The sequence below is a fragment of the Vespa crabro genome, chromosome 2, assembly GCF_910589235.1.
Source record: "Vespa crabro chromosome 2, iyVesCrab1.2, whole genome shotgun sequence".
In the NCBI taxonomy this organism is placed as follows: Eukaryota; Metazoa; Arthropoda; class Insecta; order Hymenoptera; family Vespidae; genus Vespa; species Vespa crabro.
In genome coordinates this window covers 13,342,039-13,368,576 of record NC_060956.1, presented here as the reverse complement: position 1 = coordinate 13,368,576, position 26,538 = coordinate 13,342,039, and the positions used below count along the sequence as shown (strand labels likewise).

Here is a 26,538-nt window from a genome sequence, read left to right as displayed (position 1 = left end):
GATTGCCGAACGATTCTATGACGAACAAACTACGGTTAACTGGATGAGTGGTGATTGAGTGCTTCTCTCAGCTTCTTTCCTTCCGCAATTGTGGATTTGTCTCAGTTTTTGACGATAATTGATATTAAAGCATTATACGTTACTTGATACGATAAATTTGCGAATCGAAAACGATACATAGTTCATAACAATAGTACACGTTAAAGAGCTGCCTGATATTTTCGTCATGCTGTCAGAATTGACGAAGGAGACAGAATTGACGGGAGATTCTTGTTGATATGGAGGTTGCCGAGAATTTACTGGTCTGTGTTTTGTCTTTTCTTGGAAGGTTTCTCGGAAGTTTTCACATCAAAAGGTCATCAGAAAGCGTGAATTGCATCACGAGAATTCACGGTGCTATTGGTACCGTAAAATTATAAGGAACGGAGTTGTCTTTCAGTCGTTCAACTGCACCTTGTGTACTTTAGTGACCCTTGAATGCCAACACAACGCATTTAATTATTTTATCTTGCTTTGTCAAGAAATATTAATTGCAAAATGGCATCAACTTCCAGTGCTTCGGCACAGGTGTTGATGAATAAAGGAAAACGTGGTGCTGCTGCATATATTCATGCGGAATGTAGCAATCCGACCATTGATGCAGCAGGTCCACCACATTTAAATGAACTCTTGGATATTCTTTTGAATCCCAGTAAACCTATTGATGACTGGGAAACTATCGATTGGTGTAAATGGCTAATGGCAGGTGGCCGTACACCAGATGAATATGCAAATACAGGTCAGATGGTCGCCTATTTATATTACTAATTTTGTGCTTTAAATATATCATTATAAGCATATGTTGAATATGTTAAGTAAATGTTATAATATTAATTGAATTGAATTAAGTATATTTATGAAATATTCTATTGTATTGAAGCGATTTTATGATGTTGTATAATGTATATGTAACATATAAATATAAATTTAGTATATAGAGAAAAAAGATATATTATTAATTTTGACATATTAGTCGTATAAAATATATATACTTGAATAATTAAAAAAAAAAATAGTAGTCCTTTATAATTCATATGTCATTTCATTTTATTAATTTGTTATAAATTTGCTGAAAGTTGTGTATTTGGCATCTGTAGAATCTTTTTATCTACAATGTTACAATTGGTATATATATATATGAATATCCAATTTGAAGTATTATTTACCTATTTAGAATTTTAATTCTTAATTTATATTATTTTATTATTTATATTATTTTATATACTGTATGAGTACATAAATATACTTTTTAATCCATTTTAAAGTTAAGCTTTAAAGTTACAAAATTTTTCAATAGTAATGTTATTATTTGTACTAACAGTAACATTGAAGTTTTTAATGTTTTAAATTTTAAGTAATATATCAGAATTTTATATCGCATTAAACAATTTCTTAAGTATATACAGGATATCTCTGAATAAATGAAAAATATTTTAGTGGTGACTTAAATACATCTAAACAATAAAAAAGTTTATAAAAACATATATTCTATTTGATTTTATTTTTGATTTATAGTGAATTTGATTTTCAAGAAACTTTATCTGCTTACTTTTATAAAAGATGTTTGAAATTACCTCTTTGCATCTAAATACAAGCCTATAGACATTTTATTAATGAATATCTTATTTTCTCTATATATCCAGATATTTGAATTTTTGACATGGAAATTTTTTTAATTCCTTCACACAATCTTAACATTGTCAATGGGCATTCTGCACACAATCAATTTTAAATAACACCACAAGTAAAAACAAAGTCAAATAGGACATATGTTTTAATATGTTGAAGCTATCCTTAAAATATTTCCCACTTATTCTGAGATATTTTATATATGTATAATTCTGAGATATTTTATATACATTATACTTTGAGATATTGAAATTCATAAGTATCATTATATTTCAGTACGAACTTATGATAATGCTACTACATGTGGATTAGTGTGGACTCCTAATTTTGTTGCATATCGTTGTCGTACTTGTGGAATATCACCTTGTATGTCTCTTTGTACTGAGTGCTTCAAGAAAGGGAATCATCATCGTCATGATTTTAACATGTTTCTTAGTCAAGCTGGTGGTGCTTGCGATTGTGGTGATGCATCTGTTATGAAAGAGACTGGGTATGTTATTATCAAGATTAAAAATTTATGAATTGAACTGTTCTAAAACTTGAACTCTTGAACTGTTACTAAGCTATTTGATATATTTTAAAGTAGTAAGTAATTGTTATAAATGTTTACAAATTGAAAATTTTTTGAATATAAATAATAATGTGATTCTTATTTACAGTTTCTGTGATAAGCATGGACCGAAAGCTGCTGTTAATAAATCTGCTGCACCTTCAGATTTAATGTGCGTTGCAGAAGCAATGATGCCCAAAATTATTTTGCGCCTTATTCAACATTTAAGAGAAAATTGGTAAGCCAATATTTTTCTAAATATTTTGTTAAATAAATGATTAGAATATTATGAATTACATTTTTGATTTTAGTAAAGTCGGATTACCTAGTATACGAGAATATACAGATTATAGAGTTGCTATACAAGATGCAGATGTTTATTTAACTATGCTTCTTGATTTGAACAATATGGGTGCATTAATGAGGCATGTTATGACAACAGCACTCACTAATCCACAAAAGTATAGAGGTCTTATGGATCCTTCTATCTCTACTGGTCAATCAGAGTATGATAACTATTGTCAAGATAGCAACAAAATATACCAAGATGCTGTGAAATCTTTGCCAAATCCAGAACCACCTGATGAATACAAAGGTATATTATAAAAATTTTTGATAAACAATTTATGCAGTTTTATTATTATTATTAAGTATTGATGTACTAAAATGTCAATTTTTCTAAATTTGCAGAATGTGCATCTTTACAAGAACATTTAGAACATACAACCTTTTTGGAAGAATTAATGTTTTGGACTGTTGCCTATGAATTTCCACAAAAATTAGTATGCTTATTATTAAATATGTTACCTGAACCTGATTATAAAGAAGCTTTAACTCGTGCTTTTGTTCTGCACTATAGCAGAATTTCTATGATGTTAGAACGTTCTGCAGACCCAGATACTCTTAGCAATAGGGTTGTGCATGTTAGCGTACAGGTAATTATTATTAATTCTGATATTTTTTTATGATTCTTTTCAATTCAATTAATTTATAACTGAACTGGTTCCTTTTTATTTTAGTTATTTAGTAATGAAGGTCTTGCATTGAGGATGGTTGACCAATTGAAATTATTACATGTAATGGTTATTTCTTTGAAATATATGATGAGTAAAATATTAATCCAAAATACATTACATGGTATGTATTTTATATAAATATGAAATAATTTATATAGTTTATTTATCCATATATGTTATGTTGTAAAATATCACATTATTAAATTAAATTAATTTATTTTGATTATTCTTATTGCTTGTTTATATTGTAGATCCAGATAAAAATTTTCATTATGTTGTTGATTGTGCACGCCAAGTAATGAAAGAACATTGCTACTGGCCACTTGTGTCAGATTTAAATAATGTTCTTTCTCACAAACCTGTTGCTGTAAGATTTATGAGTGATGACACACTTTTGGAAATGTGGTTTGATTTTCTTTCTATGTTTCAAGGTATTAATAATATATTCAATTATCTATTACAATAGAGTTTTTGTTTTTATGAACTAATTTATTCTAATCTCTTTTTCGTAAAGTAAGATTCACATTTTCTATGCAATGTAATAAACAAATTTTTTCTTAACAATTTATTAAAATTATTGAAAACCTTGATAATGTTACATAAAAGATAGATTCTTTGATATTATATTATTTAAAAGAGATTTTTGAAGTAGGAACAATCTGTATTCTGTTCAATGTACTTATATTATAAAAAAATTGTTTTATTTAATAAGAGTAATTATATTATGTATATTGTAGGAATGAACGTTAATCAGAGAGAATTAAGTCAACATGTTGAATTTGAACCCAACACATATTATGCAGCATTCAGTGCTGAATTAGAAGCTAGTGCTTATCCAATGTGGGCATTAGTTTCACATCTGCGTGGACCTGAAAGTGCAACTCTTAGTAGAAGAGTTCTTACATTTTGTCTCATAGCTTTGCAAGATTGGTTAGATGGAGTGAATTATACTCATCCTAACGTGGTAATGATACTTTTAAATTATTTTTTAAATTGATAAATGTTTATTGTCTCACGGATGATTGTTTTGCGAAACATTAATTTTTTTGCTACTATAATGACTATAATCGCTGTTTATATACTGAACGACTAAAGTTGCTCGACATATAATATAATTATTAAAATAGTAAATATTCATTTCTTGATGTATTAATATTTTGACTATAATATATTATTTGTCGTCTTGTTCTTCTATTTTTATTACTATAATTTTAATTTTTATTATCAAAAAAACTTTTCAAGGCATAAAAAGCAAATTCGATTCGCTAGAGACTGTCCGCGAGTAAATTGTATACTTATGACATGCAATCCTGTTCAACAGTGGCGTTTTGGCAGTTAGTTCTGCCGTAACGAAACAGTTAAATTTAACATATGATCCAATTTGATTGATCTGGATACATTTTTACGTTTAAATTGAATTAGATAATGAAATAGCATTGCAAGTATTATTAAATGTAATTATTTTACATAACAGACTAGATAATTGTTTTTAAGTTTAAAATATTAAGTATACTTCATTTTTTGTTTCAGAGTGATAGTCTACAAGTATCATTTCATCTTCCCCTTCATAGATACTTCGCAGTATTTATGTGTCAAGCAGTTAGGCAGCAAGGTGTAACACTTCAAGATTTGTTACCACCCACTGACATGCTTCATCTTCTTATGATGCATCCACTGCGAGTTCAGGTAAGTTTTAATTATTCATATAAAATATGCTTATAAAAGTACTCAATAAAATGAAGAGATTAACTTTATGAAGGTAAGGTTAAAGATATATGTATAAAAAAAATATAGAATTAAAAAATAGTATGTCTATTTTACAAAATCAACATGCGTTATAAATAACACATAGTATTTTGTACATGAGTAAACATTGCATAATTTATACATAAATTATTAAAAAAGAAAAAATTTATAAAACCAACATACACAATATTACTGTTTTTGTTCTTCTTATTATTATTTATACTGTTATTTATTTTGTTTATATTTTTTAAAAAGTTGTATACGTACAAAATTAATAGTTTTAAAACAAATTTTTTGAAATAAGGATAAGATATTTCTATTTATATAAATTGATATTATAAAAGAAAAATAACACTATCATTAAACTACATTTACGATTATTCTAGAGTAATATTAATTATTTAAAAAAATTTTAATACAAATTAGTTGAGTACTGCTGTTATTTCATTATATGTTTCAATAACGGGTGGTGAAGGTGGCAGATCAGTATGTAGATGTGGAGCAAAATTATACGTTATTAATTTTAAAGCAAGAAATCCTCCAGAGCCTGACCTACCCTTATGAAATATCCCAGCACCTGCTATAGGTATTGATGGGTTTGGCTCCACTGGTTGAATGTCTAAAAATGGTATAGTACTCTGTGCAGCATCTTTTTCGCGATCACTAGGAGCGAAGTTTAGATATTGATTTACATCCGAATCAGAGACATGTTGTAACTCTGAATGAATTGGAATATCTGGATTCTTGAGTTTTAATTCCGTCCTAGAATAGCTGAGATATAAATAGATATCTTTTTCAATAAATACTATCTAGAAAATCTAATTTACCTGTCAGTAATGTCATTACTTATCCAATAACTTTTCTGTAATGGTTGTATCAATTTGCCTGTTGTGAAATTGAATGGAGTTACCATTATCTCCAAGTTTAAACGAGTACCAATCATACGTAGTTTTATGCCTAAAAATGTTTAATAAAATAAAATTATTAAAGATAGAAATATATAGCAGGTGATAAAAGACACTTAAATTTGATGTAAAATACCCGTTAAAAGATGATTTTCAGGAGATTTTAAATCATCCATATCGATTGCTCGTTTTTCCCACACTATAGTATGATAATCAATCCCATTCTTAACATCAGAATCGTAAACAGTATATGTATCTACTGGCTTCCATGTAACAGTAGTTGAATTTATATCTCCACGTGGAAGCAGTTCTCCTTCTTGAATTTGAATATGTATTATTTGGTTTAATTTAGTTAATTTGATTCCTGTTATTACTCTACAAATTTAAATATAATCAATTTATGAATTTGTATATAGAGTATTTATACAAGAATAAGGAATGACATTACCTGTTATTTTTAATATCTGCCATAACTGGCCGTAGATTAAAATATCGATCTGACCTTGAATTATGATCATCACAATAACAAAAACAATAACTGCAATGCCAAAATAGCCAACGCCACCAGCTATCAATTTTAGTAAGAGATTTTTGACAAGTCTGTTTTTGTCCATATATTTTACCATTTTCATATTCTATGTACTCATATCGTCTTGAACTGGCTTTCTACTTAATCACAGAAAAAAAAGAAATCGTATGTATTCGATAAATAGTTTGAAGAAAAGTAACAAATACACATACCGAAGGACAAATCCACATATCAGAGTCAATGTATTCACAATTTACAAGTTTACCACCACATGTTCGTTGTTGTGCACAGAATTGATTGTCATAACATCCATGAACTTTTGCATATCCATAGTAAGCACAGTTTTCTCTACATGTAGATTCACTATTCATATCAACTTCATTAACAATATATCCTTGAAACAATTGTTTTAGCTCCATATATGTCTTGTCTAGAGAGAGAAAAAAACGTATATTTAATAATTTATTTACCAACTTAAAACAGTGTTCTTATAATTTCTATTAAAATAATATAATTATTGGATGTACCTGACTCATGTTTAGTTGGATCACATCTCCAAAATTCCTGAGGAGCAAAAGCCATTGCAGTTTTTACTGCCCTTAATATTTCCGATGTTCTTTCAGCATATTGTTGCTTTAATAATTCCAATTCTTCATTAAAATTTGAACCTAAAGTATAATGAGTTGAAATATATATTTTAAATCAAATAAGTAGTAAATGTTTTAAATAACTCATATTTTTATGAAAGAAAGATATACCATTGATATATAATCGTAACAACATATAAGAAAATTGCATCATTGTATATCCTTTAATTTCTGTAAGTGCAATAGCATTGTACAAATTGAATAGTAATTGTTGTGGAGATTGTTGTTCACTACAGATTTGAGATGAAGCTTCCTGCATATATACAGAAAGAAAGATTCATATCACCAAAAATAGCTTATAATAATACATTCTTCATAATTTAAAGTTTTAGTATTATTATATACATATAAATAGTTCATATAGGAATGCCTTTATAAAATGTTTCCTAACATCAGTTGCATTAAACACACTACCTGATAAGCTGAAATGAATAATTTTTGGTTCACAATATAGTCAGCTATACGCTGTAGTGCTTTAGGTATTGATGCATTTGGTTCGTTTAAAATAGTTTTTGCAAAATTTGTTAGTCGTTTCATATTAACTGTTATATTTAGATCCACAACTTCATGTTGCATTTCTCTAAATATCATGTACAATTCATCTATGCCTGTTGTTTCTTGTTGTGTTCTTGCCCAAATCCATAATGAATTTAAAGAATTTAAATGAATTTGACGATTATTTGGAAATAACTGTTCAATGTAATTACAGAAGTTTTTATAAAATTTTATAATATATAAATATATATCATAATCTTTAGCTAAAGTCCATTTAGGATTATCCAATTCCTTTTTCAATGTTACTTCAAGCTCAATCAATTCATGTCTTAATTCGTCAATCAAAGAGATATCATTTTTACTGTCACTTTTTATTGTCCATATTCCGATCAAAAAAAGCGAACACATCAATAACTTTAACAGTATCATTTTTTCCTCTTTCTCGTAGCTTCTTTGGTTTTACAACAGGCCACAATTCACAATGATCTTTTAATAATACTGACTAAACTCTTATATAAAAATTTTCAATTAGAGGTCTCGAAAGCGCGGAAGACTTCCAAGGTTCGGATACTGTTGTTAGTATTACATACCCCAGATGGAAAATAAAGGTCACTACGTGATAGTTATACATCGGCGATCATTTGTCGATCTTTCATGGTAGTTAAAATCGATAAAATCTAACTACTTCCTGTTTAACGATGTTCATATAAAATAAGAATATATATTCAAATTTCTTTCCGTGACGCTTACTTCTACTGTAAAATTAAAGCAGTCATATAATTACGGAATTATGCGCAATAAAATATTTGAAAAGAGTTCATAATTCTTAAGCTAAATGTGCAAAATAAAGAAAGAATCCTTATAGAGACACGTGATAAATCTTTCGAGTATACATATATTTAAATAACTGTTATTAGATTGTTAGGACATTCAAAGACAATCGTCGTCAAAAATTAAATATTTTAACAAACATTAAATCTTATACTGATATTATTATGTTCAAATATTTAGTAACACATCTGTTAATTTCATAATCATTAATCATAATTAATAGAACTTTAAATAATCAACGAAGATATCTTATGTTTATTCGAATTGTAAGATTCATTTATACGAAAGATGCGAATTATATAATTACGATCGCATTTTTGTCTACAATATGTACGATTTCGTAAGCAATATTTTAATAGTTAAATTTAATAGTTTAATTTAAAGCAAAATAATCATATTAACATACATTTCAATTATGAGTAATAAGGAATTTAGTTCTTTTCTACAACATTCAATTTAAAATAATAGGTAAAATATTATACAAGTATTGTCACTCTACTAAAGAGATAAAGACTTTACTCATATTTCACGACTTATAAATGCATAAACGTTTATAAAACACAACAAGAGAGAATATTAACATTCTTTGCGTCTTTATCATATAGTTTTCTTTTTATTTTTATTATATAAAGGATGAAATATGTTGACTTTCACGATTGTTATATCTCGCATTTATTTTTTATTTTTTTAAAGCTGAAATTTCACGAGGAATCTTGAAAAAGAAAAAAACGAAACGCAATCTTACGGTTTATCAATTACTTTACAAGCATGCTTGCTTTTTAAAAGTCTTCTTTAATTGCACATTAAATTTATTTGCGATATTTACGTATTCTAGTATTTTTTAATTTTTCTATGAAATGACTGATAATATGTGTAAATACTTCTTCACGAAAGATTCACTAACACTCCTTTCAAATATTTTAAACTAGACTGAGAGATTTCTTTTTTACTTCTCATCGTTTCACTCTGCCCCTACTTCTCGAGTAAGTAATGTTGTGTCCTGCGCATGTCCCTCATACCGTTCTCATTCTTTCTCTTTCTACTTCGTTAACTACGTTGCATGGATACAGTTTGAATCAAAAATTGTATACATTGGAATCATACATAGAACTTGAATATTTTCTAGTTCAATTAGCGATTCGAAATCGTTGTGTAAGATGTTTTGATTATTGATCTGTAAGATGATTGAACGAGTTCCAAAGATCAAAGTCGCTTTATCTTTTTTCTTTTTTTCTTTCTTTTCTATTTTACAGTATAGATAGAGTAACATAAACAACAGGTTTTTAGGGGTAGTAAAAGGTTTTATAGTTAAAAATCATTCACTTATTTTTATAAGTCGTTTTGTATTGTCATTATTTGTTTTTAGTATCTTAGATTAAATGGGTTATATTTTAATAGAATACGTGTATAATATCGTTTTTACTTTATACGTTTATATATGAACTTATATAGCTTCCGTAATCGGATATATTATATAAATTAATTATTTGATTCTTTTATTTAATATTTGAGTTTTTTGTCTTTTGCTTAAGTTACAACGAAGTAAATTGTGGTAAATATAATTAATTGCAAAATCTGCAGATTGATTGTTTACTATTCACTCATATGAAAGCATTTTTATCATGTAATATATCACAAAGTTTTGATAAACATTGATATGTGTAGATATTTCCATGACGTTTTACCAATTTATTTATTATAATTCGTCGAATAATGAGCAATATACTCTTCAATATCTGATGACTTGTTTATATGATACGTAATACGACCAGGGATTATCAGAATCGATTGAGTGACAGGATATTCGTTCATTTGTCGATCTTTTATGGTAGTTAAAATTGATGAAATCTAGTCACTTCCTGTCTAACAATATTCGTATGAAATAAGAATATATATTCTCCGATTTTGTATTTGGTTTACATCGCTCATGCGATAATAATCGAATCATTTCGTTGTTATACGAATGTATTTATACATTTTATTGGGTTGGCAACTAAGTGATTGCGGATTTTGTCGTTTCCTTTTTATTTGAAATCCGCAGTAACTTAGTTGCCAACCCAATAATTTCAAAATTAAAGCCTGATGATGCCACGGGTAAAATACTTTGAATTTACAAATATTTATTTTTTTAATGCGCATATCGCTCTCTACATAAACAATTCAATGTCGTTCAAAAAACTTATTAAAAAAATTCTAGTATTATAATTATCAAATTTTGAAAGTTTCTCCTATACCATCAAAATATACTTCATTCATCGAAAATAGCACGAAGAAACGTGCACTATTTCTTGTGGACTTACCTTCATTTGATTTGAGAAAGAGATGATAATACTTCTATTGTATAGCTGTGATTCAGTCGGAACGACTAAACGATGAACTGTTTTTAATACATCCGGAAGAGCACCTAGACCAGGCGAGATACTGGCTTTTGCAAAATCTTCGAGCGTAAATCTTTCGTATGTTTCAGGCGCTGTAGCATACTTCACAAATACATCGTAAAGGTCATTGATCTGACCGACGTAGTGATCAAAATCACGAAAATTTTCTTCCATAGATAACTTCTTTGGTAAATTAGACATTAGTTGCTCTAATACTTTCTGTGTTCTAGCCTGCGTCCTTTCCTCGTAAATATCAAGTTTATGCGACACCTCGTTTATGCGATTTTTTAGTACCTTCTCCATTCTCTTTACAAATACAATATTATCTTCCGCACCGGGTACAGTATCTGCGATAATATCCAAAGTTTGGAGCAAATTATGTATAGTTTCTTGGCCAAATCTAAGTATTTCGCCGATGTCACCAAAGGTGAAGTCTCCTAAGCTATCATTTGGTTGAAAATGAAAGGATATTAAAATAATCAAAATCATTGAAACCACTTCTCCACTCCATTTTCTCGTCATTTTTGAGCAGTTCTCTGTGATAATCTTTTTCAACTCTTCGCAAATGGTAATAAAGTTCTTATTTTCTTCCTTCCAATTTTTTTCTTTGAATTTTAAACCGATATATCATACACTTTTCAAAGTTAATAAATGAAATGGTGCAAGATAGCATGAAGGTTTTTAAAAAAGAAAGAAGAAAAGAGAAGAGAACATGACATAGCTTACGTTGAAAGGACCGTTGCGACTGACGCGTTGCGACCTCGTGCGTGATTCAGTCTTCCTAAACTACTTCGGATTGGTGGACATATTGAGAGATTATTATATTGGGTTGTTCAGAAAGTTCATAGCGTTTGTAACAGATGTTACTAAAGCTTTTAATGATCGTCATTTGTTGTATTTAAATATAACTTCAAAAGCGATAATTCTGAAAATTATATTTAAAAAAGCCATAAAATATATTGTAACAACGCTAAAAGATGAAAAATAGGAAATTGCATTTTCCGCATTTAATGTTCTTTTACTATCGTAAGAATAAAACTGTTACTGAGACGAAGAAAAAGATATGTACGGTTTACGAAAATGATGCTATTGGTAAAAGTACGGTACACAAGCGGTTTTCATATCTCAAAACCGGTAATTTTTGTTTGGAAGATGCAAAATGCTTTGACTGATCATCTGTCATTAAAAACGATGAAATAAAGACATTAATCGAAAATAACCCATGATATTCTACTTAAGACATTGCGGAAGTGTTGAAAATATCAAATAGTACCGTATATGAATGTTTGAAATGACTTGAATACATCAATCATTATGATGTATGGGTGCCTTAATAAAAAAAAACTTAATGGATAATATTTTTGTGTGAAATTCATTATTAAAATATAATGAAAATCGTCCATTTTTGAAATTGATAATTAAAGGGGATGAAAAATGAATTCTGTACAACAAAGGACAAAAGATGAATTACACTTGAAAAGAATTTAGCTATGTATTCGATAGGATTATAAAGGAATTATTTATTATAAACTATTGAAAAACAAAGAAATCCTTAATTCTTATAAATACTGTCTTTAGTTGAATCTATTACATGAGAAAATGAAAGAAAACAGTCAGAATGGATTAATAAGAAGAGTATTGTTTTTCAGCACGACACTAGATCGCTTGTATGGATGATCTTTTATCTTATCGACATAATACTATCCAATTATTACTTATTAATCTTTTTCCAAAACTTTTTTCTGATAATGGATCCTTACAAAACTTTTTAAATGATAAAAAATTCAATATATTAATGATTTACAAAAACCACTTGGAATAATTCATTTTTGTAAAAAATTCAAAGTTTTTTAAGAAAGGAATCGTAAAGTACCTGAAAAATGGCGAAAAGTCATTGAAGGAAATAATGAATAAAATATTTATTTTCCACGAATATATCAATTGAATTTTTTAAAAATTTTGTTAACAAATTTTCAAACTCAATATTATTAGATTTCAAGGAAATGAAAATAACGTGTTATTTTCTCTTATTTTTGTTTAGAAGTATTTTAATGTAGGATTGAATGAGAAGAATTTTATGTTTTTTTTTCGTGATTTAAGGAATAAGTGGACTATTTGAAATATACCTTTCTAAAGCTTTCAATGAAAATATTTGTAATTGTCAGTTGAAATAATTTAAAAAATTTACCTATCAAATAAAAATTATATATAAATTATAATATTTAAACATAAAATTATCTCCTTTTAGGTAGCATTTTCTGAAATTTTAAATGGATTATGGGTACGTAATGGACTGCAAATAAAAGGACAAGCTATGACATATATTCAGTGTAATTTCTGCAATTCAATGGTTGATGCAGATTTGTATTTATTACAAATTTGTGCAACAAAACTACAGCCAGATGTTTTTCTAAAAACTGTTATTGAAAAGTAATATACTTTTTTCCAAAATTGGTAATTATTACTGTATAAACATACTATATAATATGATATTTGTTATTCACATAGATTTCATGTACGAGAATGGATGAGTCTGAGTTTATATCATGCACCTCAAAATGAATATTTAGAAGGTGAACATGACACTCTTATGTTAGAAAGCTGTTTAACATTTTTGGCAACTCTAGTTAATGTACGAACGAATTTAGGTGTGTATATATTGTTATTATTAAGTATGTAGTATTTCTATTATACCATTATTTGTGAAAATTATCTTCAGGTTTGTCTGACCCTGAAATGTCCTGTCTTGAAATGGTTACTTTATTATGTATGGGAGATAAAACTCATAGTCAGTTAATGGAATTAATGCCAGAACGGTGTGGCACTACACAGAATAGAGATTTTGAATCCGTTTTAGCTGAAGTATGTCTTTGTTATTTTTATATAGTTTTTAATATATTATCTCTTTTTCTATTTGTATATAATTACTTTATAGGTAGCACAATATCGAGCTCCAAATCTTGAAGCTAGTGGATATATGCAGCAAGGCATGTATGGTCCTAAACCACGAGTTTGGGATGAATTATTCGATCCATTACATGTTTTACTAAGGGCTGTTCATCGAAGAGATTTTCAAATATCTATGGATCGTTTTACTGAATAGTAAGCTTAAAAATTAAGTAATGTGAAGCATATGAACAGAATGATAAAATTTATATACAAATATATACATAATCTAATATTGTATTATTTAGTGTAAAGCAATCAGGTAAATTAAAAAATAATGCAACGCCGTGGCCACCTTTTCGATATCCTGCACCAGTTTCACCAGACTATGAAGATCCACGTCTTGTCCTACGTACTAGAGTATTCCATGCTATGATATTTATAATATTATATAAGGCTGTGAATGGACATAATATATCAGAGCATGTTATGGCATTAACCATTTATCTTCTAGAAATGGCAGTTGTTACTGCAGAATTACCTAATAAGTCTGTAAGTAGCAAAACTTTATTTTAGTAGTTATTAACAAATTTAATAACAAAACTTTTAGTTTTATAGTTATATAAAAACTTTTATTTTAATAGTTATATAAAAAGCTATTTAATTTTATTTCATTTGATTATATAGATCAACCCTTTATGTCAGTATATGGGTGCTAGTTCAATTCGTACGATTAAAGATATGGACTTAGCAAGCTGGTATGAAAATGATAATTTATCGGAAAACTTGAGGACTGTGATACCTCAAGTAATTCTAGTCCAAGAGCCAGAACCAAATAGTTCAGATAGTAAGAGTAATTTTCTTTGAATAAATTTTTAGAATATATTATTAAATAATAATTGTTTAGTTATATACATAAAGTATGTAACATTTATGCATGTATTTTAGGTGAATTTGAATGGGAAATTCAAGGTGAAGCAACTGAAGTTACTACTACTTTAATGTTAAATGATGGATCTGAAGAAGGTTCATTGGAAGTATTGGCTCTACCATCAGTAGAACCAATTAATGATAATAATGATATATTAACCACTGTAAATGTTGGTTCTCTTCCAGCTTTGCCACCAGCAAGTGGTAAGTTATAATTTGTACTTTTTAGACAGAAAGGAAGGGAATCTTAAGAAATGATTTGGTAAATATACTCCATTGTAATAAATATTAAAAAACATTTAAATCTGACCTTAGTACCCAGATATATTATAACATTAAATTTTGTACATTATTTAAGAGATTGACAATATGCGTGAATGTGAACATTCAATTTGACCTTCTGATATTCTAACCAGACTATCAAAGATCCTTTAACCATGTTTAATTTTAAATATACTTTATTAAGTTTATCTTTACATAGACAAATAATATTTTCATATTTTGTATAAATTATATGAATTTTATTATAAATTTACGTATTAAATTTATAATTTTATATGAAAAATTTAAAATAAGAGTAGCAAAAACTGTAAAAAAGAATAATTTGAAATAATAGTTATTTGGTAATATTACATAGCATCAGAAATAGCTTAGAAATATTACTCACTTTAGAAAATAGTCGTTTTGCATATTTTTTTTTCTTATATTTTAGTCGATTTTGACATGGCAATTATACCTGAAGATGGAATTGTTGCTATACAACATGGTAACATTGAAGGTGATTTAATGCCTCTACAAAGAGCTTTACTACCATCCACTGAAGAATCCATGGCCCTTGCCCTTGAATCACCTCCTTCACCAAATAGTATGTTATTTTTAATTGTATCCACACTGTCACAATTCTCTATCCTTACTATAATAATTTATAATTTACAAGAATTATTGCAGGAGAATTATTACTTTTTATTTTTAAATAACAACAGAAAATCCTTTTTAAGACTTTATTGTTCATTCTTATATCTAGGTAAATAGTATATAACTTAGCATTTCAAAAGTATCTACTAAAACATTCCTTCTACAAAAGAGTTGAACAGAATCTCAAAGTTTTCTGATAAAATCCCAAATATTATATGAAAATGTGTATCCTGTAAAAATCCAATTTTATACATGTTTAATTATTAATTAGTAGCAAACTTATTTATATTAGAAATTTTTAATTAATCAGCAGTTTCTGCAATAATTAGAATTTACTTTAACTAGACAAATATGAAATATATATTATATATCATTTCTTTTTATAAATTTCACATTTACATGACAGGATATTCATTTTTAGTTTCATTTATGTTACATGCAATAAAAAATAATTTTTATTTAATTATAACTAGATACGGTTGGTGGACAGCCTGCATTACCGCCTGTACCTCAACGTCCTGCTGTTATGGCTGGTAACGAAATAATTAGTACACAAACAATGTATTCACGACTTAATACTACTGGAGCAACAACGACGGATATTGTTCCATCAACATCAAACATGCATAAGCATTGCAAGCGAAGAGAACCTCAAGTAAGTGTCATTTTACTGATATTGTTAATTTATTTTTCTCTTACACTTGATACTAATGTAAATTCTTTACTAGGTTGGGCCACAAACTGTGAAAGTAGGAGAAAGCATAATTTCATTGCTTTTGAAATTACATTCTCAATTATCAGGAGTACCAGATAGTTATAATCCTGACCAAAGTGTAATGGTAGATAGTGAAGCAAGTAGTAGCACTGCTGCACCAGCAAAAGAATCTAGGATTGGTGATGGCCCATTCTTTATTTCACAACTTCTTAAAAAAATAGCAATTTTAGATCCTATGTGTAGAGATACTATTATAGAAAGCAGAAATAAATTATGGCCACGTATGCAAGATTGTGAGGATGAACAACGTGAAAGAGAACATCGAGAAAGAGAAGAAAGGCGTAAAAGAGCAAAAGAAAGGCAACAAAAACTTATGGCAGAATTTGCCAATAAACAAAAACAATTTATGGAAAAAGCAATGAAAACGGGTAAGATTTATCCTTCAAAAACAAAGAAAGATTATTTTCTTGCAATTAATATTCATGAAATGTTATGACATGAAATTGTTCTATCTTATTTATTATTATTCTTTCATATTCATATTAAATATACAGATGAAGCAGGTGTATCAGGAATGGATTGGGATCAAGAGGATGATACAACAAAATTGACTAGACAAAAGGAATATGATTGTGTAATATGTAATCAAACTACACCAAGTAGTGAAGACAAACCCATGGGTCTAGTTGTACTAGTACAGGTAATGTATGATATATAAGTTTCTTTATTAAATTTTTTATTATTGAATATATATATAATATGAAAGAATCTTCTTCATTTAATATTAATTTAATTATAGGCAACTAGTGTTATTGGTCACGGAAGAAAACGATTAGACAGACTTATTTTGCCTACATCTGATGAAGATCCACCTATACCAAAAGGTGACACACATGGTGCTCATTTTGATCATAGAATAGATGAATTAAATCGACATTTCGATACGGTAAATTATTTGAATTGTGTATATAAATTTAAAAATAAAAAACATTGTAATATAAATTTAATTTATATATTACAGTTTTCATGGTTACTATCTGTTAATTTGGGTTGGGAAGGAGGTGTTCATGTACAGACATGTGGTCATCATTTACATTTAGATTGTTTAAAATCTTATTTGCAATCATTACAAAGTCAACAAAGGCAACCAAGTCTAGCAGTTGATACAGGCGAATATTTCTGCCCGCTTTGTCGACAATTAGCTAACTCTGTTTTGCCATTATCACCGCAATTAGGAGAATGTGCAGCAGTAGTACGATCTTATCAAGCCTCTCCAGCAATAATACTTTCAGAATTAAATAATCTTTTAAAAGAGATACAACGAAATCCAGTAAGTGTTAATTTATTATAAGTTTTTTTATAGAAATTTTCGATAAATTTAACATCTTTAATAATCATTCCATAATTTTAGGTCTCATCAAATTTAGCTGTAGCAATGGGAAAAGCCATGGAAGATATGACAAGTTGCACATATTTAAAATATAAGCAAAAGAACTGTTCTCCTAGTCACCAAAGTTTGTTCCTTTTTGTAACTTCTATAGCCAGAACTAATTTTGAGGTTGAACTCGTACAACGTGGTGGATCGTTATATGTTCCTTCGCCTAATTCTATACCTTTAACACCAAAACGTGACTGTATTGGTATGATTGGTTGATAATATTCATCATTTTTTAAAAATAGTTCCATATAAACGTATTATAAAATTATGTACTATTTATATATCTTCTTAATTATCGCCTACTGTAATTCCAGTTGCTCTACTTCATGTTCTTGCAATGCACGCAAAAGTACTAACAACATGGCCAGTACATCATACTTGGCAGCAACTATCAGGTATACCTGCAGAACCCTGTGCACCACTTGCATTAACGCCACATGAAAGAGAAGTTCCATTGTTACTCAGAGATCCAACTGCTCTTCTTATACAATTTATATTACTACTTCCACTACACTTGGATCAAGGTAAATTGTATAAAACCATATTGCATAATTTTTTCATCTTATTATATTGTAATTAATTTTCAGCTTACTTCTCGAGCGTTGTGAAAGTTATATACAACTTGCTATACTATCAAGTCATAGTGCAGATAAGCTGTGATCTTTTACAAGCAGAAAGAAATACAATTTTAAGAAGAGGCCAGTGTGGTGAATGTACCGCCACTTCTTTAGAGATTATATTGTGCAGAGTAATTGAGTATTTTAGTGACAGTGATCTTTATCGTACAGACGAAGCTATTCATAAACCATCAACTTCATCTTCTGTATCTTATGCCAGAGTTAAAACACATTGGATTGAACGACAGGTAAGTTGGGAATATTATTTAAAAATATTATACATTATTATACAATTATTTAAAAACATAGATACATTTGAATTTGGTTCTTTTCATATTTATCATGTTTCTTTCAGATACAGTCTTTATGCTTACCATTTTTAAGAGTGGCTGCATTACTCCGTTATCATCTATATGAACAACCATTGCCTTTTGTTAGGTCACGCCAATTTGAATTTGTCAAATTAGTGTATTATTTAGAATTAGTGGCAGAAGGTATGGATTGGGATAATTTCAATTCAACAGTGGCACTAAATTGGCAAGATGTAGATGCAAGTATTTCGGTTCCTCGTTTATGGTGCGATCAATTACTTGCTTTTGTTAATAGAAGTGATGCAGCTAGAAATTTAATAAAGGAACAGCATGTATCTTGGCAAATACCAAAACTACTCAATCTTCCAAGAGAATATGAAAAAATCTTTACGGTAAATAATATGCATTTGTAATGTATTATATTATTATTTTTTGTTTCTGTGAATTCATAAATTAATAATTTCTTTTTTAGTATTATCATGAACGGCAATGCCGTCAATGTCATTCAGTTCCTCAGGAAATTAGTATTTGTTTATTATGTGGTGCTATTGTTTGCCTAAAGCAGAATTGTTGTAAACAGATGAATGTGTGTGAAGCTGTTCAGGTATATTTATTTTTATATTCTTAACTGATATTATTATCAATTAACGCTAAAACGATCATATGATTTTTTAAATTCACATGTATAAATACTTGTTTATAGCATTCAATTGATTGTGGCGGCGGAACTGGCATATATTTAGTGGTAACATCAACTTATATTATTGTAATTAGAGGTCGAAGAGCTTGTCCATGGGGATCTTTATATCTTGATGCATTTGCAGAAGAAGACAGAGATTTAAAGTAAGTATTAGTGTAGATAATTTTATTATTTTTTAGTACTTTTTGAGATTTTATTATACATTTTACTTAGATACTTTTCTAAATAATTTAATTGTATCTTTATAATTGCCATAAAGTAAAGTTAAATTTTTCTCATTTATGTTTGTGGTAATAATATATATAAACATTTTAGAAAGGTTTATTTAAAAAGTTAATATAATATAATTTATCCCTATTTTTATAGACGAGGTAAGCCTTTGTATCTTAGCCAAGATAGGTATCGATTATTGGAACAGCAATGGCTAGCTCATAGATTTGATCACACGAAAAAAACATGGGTCTGGCATCGTGATTCTCTGTGACCTTCCATAGTACTGAATGCTCATAAATTTGAAATGAAGTCAAGACTCATTTAACTTGTTTATTATTATGCAATCTCTCGTTAACGATAACAGCGCTTAATGAATAAACAGGTTGTTCAAATACTTTACGAATATTATATTTATTATGATGCAATTGATAAGTAGGCATGACAATGAATGAAAGTATTATCCTACAATGGACACTGAACTAAATTGTCTATAGTCACAATTCTTGAATAATTATATCGAAGGCGTATGTTTGAAATCGACCATTGTATATTTTATTTAAATATATATAAATATTATGTCCTAATAAGAGGAGAGTACTTATCTAGCATCTAGTGTTTGTACTTTATAGAAGATGGATAAAATTTTAAGTGACAATAGCAATTTAGAAAAGAAGATAAATATTAAAATTTGTCCGAATAATTATTTGTGCAAACAAATTATGGAACGTTTAATTAATAAGACTTATATTTGCATCTTCTTGGTTATAATATTCATAGGCAAATCTATTACATTTGACTTCTCTAAATGCAATGCATGTTTTCCGAATCATATTATTGGACTAATATATAAATAAATTTGATATAAGCTAGATTAATATTACGAATACATTTTATATTTGGTTATAATATCATAAAAAATATAAATCATTGAGTTTTTCCAAATTAATGATAAAGAACATAAGAAACAAAACATTCTAAAATGTATTGTGTTATAAACGCGATGAAATTAAAAATTAATGTCTTTTCTTTAGGTATTTTTTATAGTTTATATACATTATAATTGATACTATCAAAATTAATTATTTTATATTGGATATATACAAATGAAAAAATTAATTTGGTAATTTAAATATAATTCTATGGTTGAAGGTATAGTATAACTATAGTAAGAGAATTGATTTATTTAAAAAGTTTCTCTTATTAATTTTGTATTTTGAAGATTTACTGAGAAATGTTGTTGTTTATTCACTTATTAATTTAATATTGTGTCTTATATCGGATTGTTAAGAATTGTTTAATTTTTATTATGTAATAAAAAAATATAATCATAATTTATAATATAATAGGTTTTTTGTTTAAGATGCAGATAAGAAAGAATGTAACAATAAATAATGATTATTATAAATATTTGTTTGCGCAATAATAATTTGCTTCATATTGATGATTCAATGAAAATTAATGTAAAATTTAAATTATAATTAGAAATATATTAATATATGTCAGAAAAGAAACGTTATAAGAACGATACCTTACATTAAACTTAGTGATCAATATGTGTATACGGTATTTTTACGATAATAAGAATCCTAACACTGAGATAAATAACATATACAAATGATTTGCTGATTAAAGTGCTGCATAGTGCTGTTACTATAAGAATTGCTTCTTTTACAATAGATATTCATAATCTGTAAATATGTAATAATTATAGGATATTGCATATTGCATTATTAGTCAATGCTCAAAATCAGATGATCTGTACATAATTAATAATTATTTTTAGGAATCTTTCTGCTTATAATATAAGAACATACAATAAAGCATTATACAAAAAACTGAAAATTTATTAGTAATGGCAATTATGAATCATGTTTAATGTATAAATACAAATGATTCTATTAAAAATACTAACATTTATTATTTTATCCTTTCAATGTTTCTTTACAACAGTTCTAATAACATAGCGAAAAAATATTTTATCGATTGAACTTATAATTACAAAAAATGAACAAGTGTTAAAGAGAGGATTTTAAATAAATATACGAAAACCTAGTAACTTGCCAAAAAATAGTACTTATTTTTATTATATAATTTATCAAGATTCAAACGAAAAATGTGCATGATGTATTACAAATACAGAATTAAGAAAACATAATGTAAGGTTTATTTTTATGAAGAGATATCAGCACTTCCATGCTATTATTTTGTATTCCTTTTTGAATGAGTGTGAAAAGAAAATAAAGATAAAAATTATTCATTCTTTAGTGTGCTGACTACTGGAACTGCTTGAACGTGAATGTCGTTTAAATTTTGGTTGATCTACAGAGTCAGAAACATTCTGATTCCTCTTTGGTTTATCCCTATTAAAATAAGATGTATTTCCATCTGTATCATGTTGTGTATTAGATGTACCTCTCCTGTAATCGTTGCGTCTATCATAATATCTATAATTATCTCTGCCAAATCTGTTCGTTCTGTATGAATCACGCCTACGAGGAGAATAATTTCTCCTACTTCTTCTATCACGACTAGATCTGCGATCATAATCTCTATCTCTCGATCTCTGACGACCTCTTGATCTAGAGCGTCTACTGCTGCGTCTCTTGGTTCTATCTCTCGAATCGTATCTATCGTATCGATTCGTTTCGTGTTTGATAGACTTCTCATTTTTACGTTTTGTATCTACTTTATCATTTGATGTAATCTCATTAATATCCAAATTTTTATTTACATTATCTTCGTTCTCTTGTACGCTTTTATTTGTAGTATTTTTTTCTTCTGTTTGATCATTTTCTTTATTTTCCAATTGTTCGGGTATACACGCGCTACTTTCAAATTTTTCCATTAAATAATTATCTTTATCAACTCGCTCTTCAAAGTTATCTATTTTATCATCTTCGGATTTGCCTCCTTCTTCTTCCTTTTTTAATCGTTCCTTTTCCAATTTCTATAAACAAGATTTGAATAAACGTAACAATTTATCTATATTAAATGTCATAGTTTTGAAACATACCTGAAATTCATGTAATTTAATAGTACGATTTTGTGCTTGTTTCCAATGTGGTGGAGTTACACTTCTAGAGCGGCTTCGCGAAGGAGTGTGATAACGCTGGAATTTATAAAAATTAAAAATAGTAATTTATGATGTATTACTTTTTAAATTTATTTTATGATGAAATTGGCATTAAGTCCCTTTACACAAATATTCAATCATTTTAAAAGTCTTCTTACAGATGTACCCATTCATCTATGTATTACTATAGATGTAAAAAAAGAAATCGTATATCGTTTGCCTAATTTGTAGATTAGTAACATAAAAAGATTATTAAAAAAAGTGATATGAGGTAAATCATTATATTTTTACTTTTAAAGTAAAAAGATCACGAATACTTACAAATACACCTCGTCCCTTAAAGACACGTCCAGTTTTTCTACGTAATCGTATACGTTCCCTGCCAAAATGTTGTCGAAATTCCTTTTGATTAGCATTATTTGTAGGTCCTGCCCTATATAAAAATTTATTTGCAGGAACCTCAGGTATCTCATCAGGATCAATTTTTGTAATAGATACAAGTGGATGAGGCTTCTCATTTTCATCTTCGTTTGAATCATGGATTTCACCATCTTCTGATTTAGCCCTTTTCTTACTAATGTGTAATATAAGCATATAATATATGAAATATAAAAAAGTCATGTTATGTTACAATAATAACGAGAATAATTTTAATTTTTTTATACCTCTTCTTATTTCTTTTTTTTTTGCTTTTCTCTGCATGAGAATCTGAATCTGATTCTGAAGAGCTACGCTTTGATTCGTGTTTTTTTCCTACAAACAAATTAATTTATTTAAGGATTATTATACTAAATATTCTTTTTTATATCCCCCATATATCATCTAAAATTGAAAATTTCATAAAAATTCATATTACTGACCTTTACTTTTAGTTTTCAATACTAATTCTCCACAATTTACAACTTTAGCATCCTGCAATGGACGAGACATACGATCAACAGGTAAACCCTCAATGTGCATAACAACTTCCTGGCCAGACACTACTTCTCCAAAAACGACGTGGACACTATTTATTTTATGAGAATTCCATTAAAAATCTATACAATATCTATAAAATATCTATAAAATTTAATTATTTATTTTATTATTTACTCACTTGTCGAGGTGAGGCGCTGGTTGTGTTGTACTACAACAACAAAATATGATTAAGGTGATGAGAGATGAACAGAAAGAGCCAGCGTTCAGTGGTCATTGTGTTGTAGTAGTGGTGTGCAGACCCTTCCCTCATGACTACACAAAAACATGGCTATAGTTATTCATTCTTTCACATTTAATATTATTACTATTCTTTTCAAGATTCTCTGCAAGTCCTATGTGTAATAATGAATGTTCCAAATACATTTTAGTGGAACAAGATAAAGTAGTATGATAAAATTTTAAATTTCAGTTTTATTCGCTTTATACTATGTAGCATTATTTTTTATAAACATAACAATTTGCCCAGCTATTTGTATTTAATTTTACTCCCTTTTTTGGATATCTAGTATCACCACCATCAACTAATATAGATAATAATTTCTTAATTATATAAAATATCATATAAATTGTTATTAAAATTGTTATATAAAACTAATAGTAACATGCAAAAATAATCTTAATAAATAAAAAAACAAAAATACATTATATGTATGAAGAACTTTTTTGATACATTTATAGAACTAGTATAATACAGAATGATAAGAACTATATTTCTTTTTTAATTACTTGATAAAGTAGTATATGTCATCTATTGGCGGATTTAATCTTCAATTAAAGCCTGAGGCATTAGCCATATTTGGGACCCCATTAAAATAAATCAATTATGCAGAATATATATTTTCTCAATCCAACTGTTCATGCAAACGATGAAATGAGAAATACGTTTTCCAAAATCGGTAATAGTCGCAAAAATAGAAATAAAAATAATATACCAGGACAACCATTAAATTAAATTTATTTTGTCGTGTGGGGCCCCTATCTTATGATGCTTGAGATGATTGCATCCACCTGTGTAAATCTGCCACTGATGTCATCATATACAAGTAACTTTTTTATATTCAGAAAATTATTATAAATGAGACTACAAACAAAAAACAGTTTTGTCAACTGTTAGTAATTAAATAGTTTAGTAATTATATATATGTAATATACGTAATTTGTAAATATAAATTTACTAAATAAATCTCCATTTTAATACACGGAACATATTGTTGTATTAAATAAAGGAATAGTCTACAATACCATTTTATATACTATAAAGAAATAATCTATTAAGAAAATTATACACATGCATATACTAATCTTTTTACTTACATAAAAAATTGTGATCCATTTGTATCTTTACCACGATTTGCCATTGACAATAAAAATGGCTTATTATGCTTCAAAATAAAATTTTCATCTGTAAGAATATTATTATTAACAGAGAGAGAGAGAGAGAGAGAGAGAGAGGGGGGGGGAGGGAGAGAGAGGGGGCGAGAGAGGGAGGGAAAGGGAGAGAGAGAGGGGGAAAGAGAGATGGAGAGAGGGGGAAAGAGAGAGGGAGAGAAAGAGAAAGAGATTCAAAAATATTAAATTATTAGACAAAATATAACGTTGTTTATACTACATTAAATTTATATTTTTACCTGCAAATATACCGCCATAGATAGATTCTCCGCCAGTACCATTACCTACTACAAAATCTCCACCTTGAATCATAAAATCTTTTACAACTCTATGAAATACAATTCCTTTGTAATGTAATGGTTTCCCTGTTGTTTTCCCATCTCCTCTTTCACCAGTAGATAATGCACGAAAATTTTCGCATGTAATGGGACATACATCAGCAAAGAGTTCAAAGATTATACGGCCCATAGGAAGGCCACCTACTTCTATATCAAAGAAAACTCTTGGATTGACGTTGGCCATGATGTATCTTTTTATATCCTACAGAATAAAAAAAAATTAGTTTTAATCTAAGTTTAATGATCAATACAGAAATTTAGGTTACGCTAATGAATTATTAAAAATGATGAGTTCAATAAATGAATGAAATATCTGCCATTTTTAACACGTGATTAATGATTGTATGTAACTTAATGTACTACCACTATTTCGATATCCAATTATTTGACTTTTTCTATGCTAAATATCTACTTAAACCAGAAAACCGTACAAACTTCACCTAAGCGTTAAGCTTTATAAACGTGGCAGAAAATTGAAAAATGGTTGCTAAATAAGTACAGTTATATCAAGAAGTAATGAAATATATACCGTCTATATTTATAAAGTTAACTACTTTTTTCTTCTGAACACTTAGAACATAAATTATTTATTAACAATACATTACAACTATTCGAATTTGTTTAACGAAACTCCTATGTATCACCATTAAGAGTATCGAGGAATGGAAAGAGGAAATTATAGTAGTTTGTACTTCGTATTGAAGAGGGCGATGTTAACAAGCAATTTCATCACGCACGTAAATTGTCATGTAGTTACATGGAAACAAGCACGGAGCAAAAATCTTTTGGCGTCATAATACAAAACGAGAGCGTGAGGATGCTATTTTGATAGTAGTTTCCTTTCGAGAATAGGACTTTAAGATATAAATAACTGCTCTCTAAGATTTACATTTGTAATAATATTTTTATTGCGATTATTACTATTCTATATCTCATTCTTACTCGTATATGGATGAACGTTAAATTGTACACTGTTGTTTACTCAAATTACAAATATATTAATTATTTCTTATAAATTCTTTTACACACATTACTGAACTGAAATTTTCTGATTATTTCTAATCTTATAAATTATCAATTTTAATTGAAATTATATGTATATACAATTCTATTTCCCTCTGTCTAATCTATCTTATTACGTTTTTGACATCTTACTATTGAACTGAGATCTTGACATATTGCGCTTAAATAGCATACTTTTACTATATTGTAAAAAATGTCGACTAATGGGCAAATATATCGGAAAGACATAAAGTGATTGGTGCTATTC

The 26,538-nt window shown here is 28.1% G+C and overlaps 3 protein-coding genes across 15 annotated transcripts; 1 reads left to right on the top strand and 2 right to left on the bottom strand.

Annotated features, from left to right (window-relative positions):
- Position 1: 1 nt before the first annotated feature.
- LOC124422238 (E3 ubiquitin-protein ligase Ubr3) lies at positions 2-21,754 on the top strand. Of its 4 annotated transcripts, XM_046958425.1 has the most exons (29): positions 2-778; positions 1,945-2,158; positions 2,328-2,456; positions 2,530-2,813; positions 2,909-3,153; positions 3,238-3,355; positions 3,486-3,665; positions 3,972-4,198; positions 4,765-4,920; positions 13,014-13,195; positions 13,274-13,413; positions 13,485-13,627; positions 13,701-13,867; positions 13,960-14,203; positions 14,339-14,498; positions 14,600-14,785; positions 15,294-15,446; positions 15,970-16,151; positions 16,225-16,639; positions 16,766-16,911; positions 17,011-17,157; positions 17,233-17,541; positions 17,623-17,851; positions 17,964-18,173; positions 18,237-18,514; positions 18,622-18,969; positions 19,050-19,181; positions 19,281-19,420; positions 19,644-21,754. In XM_046958425.1, exons 1-29 carry the CDS (start codon positions 538-540, stop codon positions 19,759-19,761), a joined length of 5,823 nt encoding a protein of 1,940 aa, XP_046814381.1. In that variant the 5' UTR covers positions 2-537; the 3' UTR covers positions 19,762-21,754. The 4 variants fall into 4 exon arrangements, with proteins under 4 accessions (XP_046814381.1, XP_046814382.1, XP_046814380.1 ...); XM_046958426.1 differs by lacking the exon at positions 15,294-15,446; XM_046958424.1 differs by having other exon boundaries at positions 17,011-17,541.
- Positions 5,026-11,524, bottom strand: LOC124422239. Of its 8 annotated transcripts, XM_046958436.1 has the most exons (10): positions 9,133-9,321; positions 8,147-8,311; positions 7,476-8,065; positions 7,173-7,314; positions 6,942-7,082; positions 6,627-6,844; positions 6,334-6,551; positions 6,022-6,260; positions 5,808-5,937; positions 5,026-5,751 (listed from the first exon to the last, which is right to left on the bottom strand). In XM_046958436.1, exons 3-10 carry the CDS (start codon positions 7,983-7,985, stop codon positions 5,403-5,405), a joined length of 1,947 nt encoding a protein of 648 aa, XP_046814392.1. In that variant the 5' UTR covers positions 7,986-8,065; positions 8,147-8,311; positions 9,133-9,321; the 3' UTR covers positions 5,026-5,402. The 8 variants fall into 8 exon arrangements, with proteins under 8 accessions (XP_046814392.1, XP_046814389.1, XP_046814388.1 ...); XM_046958433.1 differs by lacking the exon at positions 9,133-9,321 and adding an exon at positions 9,338-9,531 and having other exon boundaries at positions 7,476-8,311; XM_046958432.1 differs by having other exon boundaries at positions 7,476-8,311; positions 9,269-9,404.
- Positions 21,544-25,950, bottom strand: LOC124422241 (peptidyl-prolyl cis-trans isomerase G). Of its 3 annotated transcripts, none has more exons than XM_046958437.1 (9): positions 25,798-25,950; positions 25,170-25,470; positions 24,856-24,943; positions 23,660-23,689; positions 23,424-23,569; positions 23,229-23,316; positions 22,885-23,137; positions 22,504-22,599; positions 21,544-22,437 (listed from the first exon to the last, which is right to left on the bottom strand). In XM_046958437.1, exons 2-9 carry the CDS (start codon positions 25,450-25,452, stop codon positions 21,745-21,747), a joined length of 1,677 nt encoding a protein of 558 aa, XP_046814393.1. In that variant the 5' UTR covers positions 25,453-25,470; positions 25,798-25,950; the 3' UTR covers positions 21,544-21,744. The 3 variants fall into 3 exon arrangements, with proteins under 3 accessions (XP_046814393.1, XP_046814394.1, XP_046814395.1); XM_046958438.1 differs by lacking the exon at positions 25,798-25,950 and adding an exon at positions 25,632-25,729; XM_046958439.1 differs by lacking the exon at positions 25,798-25,950 and adding an exon at positions 25,635-25,726.
- Positions 25,951-26,538: the final 588 nt, after the last annotated feature.

What these genes read in the sequence shown, in the direction of transcription:
- LOC124422238 (XM_046958424.1), top strand. Translation starts at nt 538, where the DNA reads ATGGCATCAACTTCCAGTGCTTCGGCACAGGTGTTGATGAATAAAGGA. An exon ending in ATCACCTCCTTCACCAAATA is followed by an intron (nt 15,447 to 15,969) that starts GTATGTTATTTT and finishes AATTATAACTAG; the next exon opens with ATACGGTTGGTGGACAGCCT. An exon ending in GAAGAAGACAGAGATTTAAA is followed by an intron (nt 19,421 to 19,643) that starts GTAAGTATTAGT and finishes CTATTTTTATAG; the next exon opens with ACGAGGTAAGCCTTTGTATC.
- LOC124422239 (XM_046958428.1), bottom strand. Translation starts at nt 11,287, where the DNA reads ATGACGAGAAAATGGAGTGGAGAAGTGGTTTCAATGATTTTGATTATT. An exon ending in CTTTCTCAAATCAAATGAAG is followed by an intron (nt 7,315 to 10,687) that starts GTAAGTCCACAA and finishes GTATATATGCAG; the next exon opens with GAAGCTTCATCTCAAATCTG. An exon ending in AGTAATGACATTACTGACAG is followed by an intron (nt 5,752 to 5,807) that starts GTAAATTAGATT and finishes TTTATATCTCAG; the next exon opens with CTATTCTAGGACGGAATTAA.
- LOC124422241 (XM_046958437.1), bottom strand. Translation starts at nt 25,452, where the DNA reads ATGGCCAACGTCAATCCAAGAGTTTTCTTTGATATAGAAGTAGGTGGC. An exon ending in CTATGGCGGTATATTTGCAG is followed by an intron (nt 24,944 to 25,169) that starts GTAAAAATATAA and finishes ATATTCTTACAG; the next exon opens with ATGAAAATTTTATTTTGAAG. An exon ending in TTAAGGGACGAGGTGTATTT is followed by an intron (nt 22,600 to 22,884) that starts GTAAGTATTCGT and finishes TATAAATTCCAG; the next exon opens with CGTTATCACACTCCTTCGCG.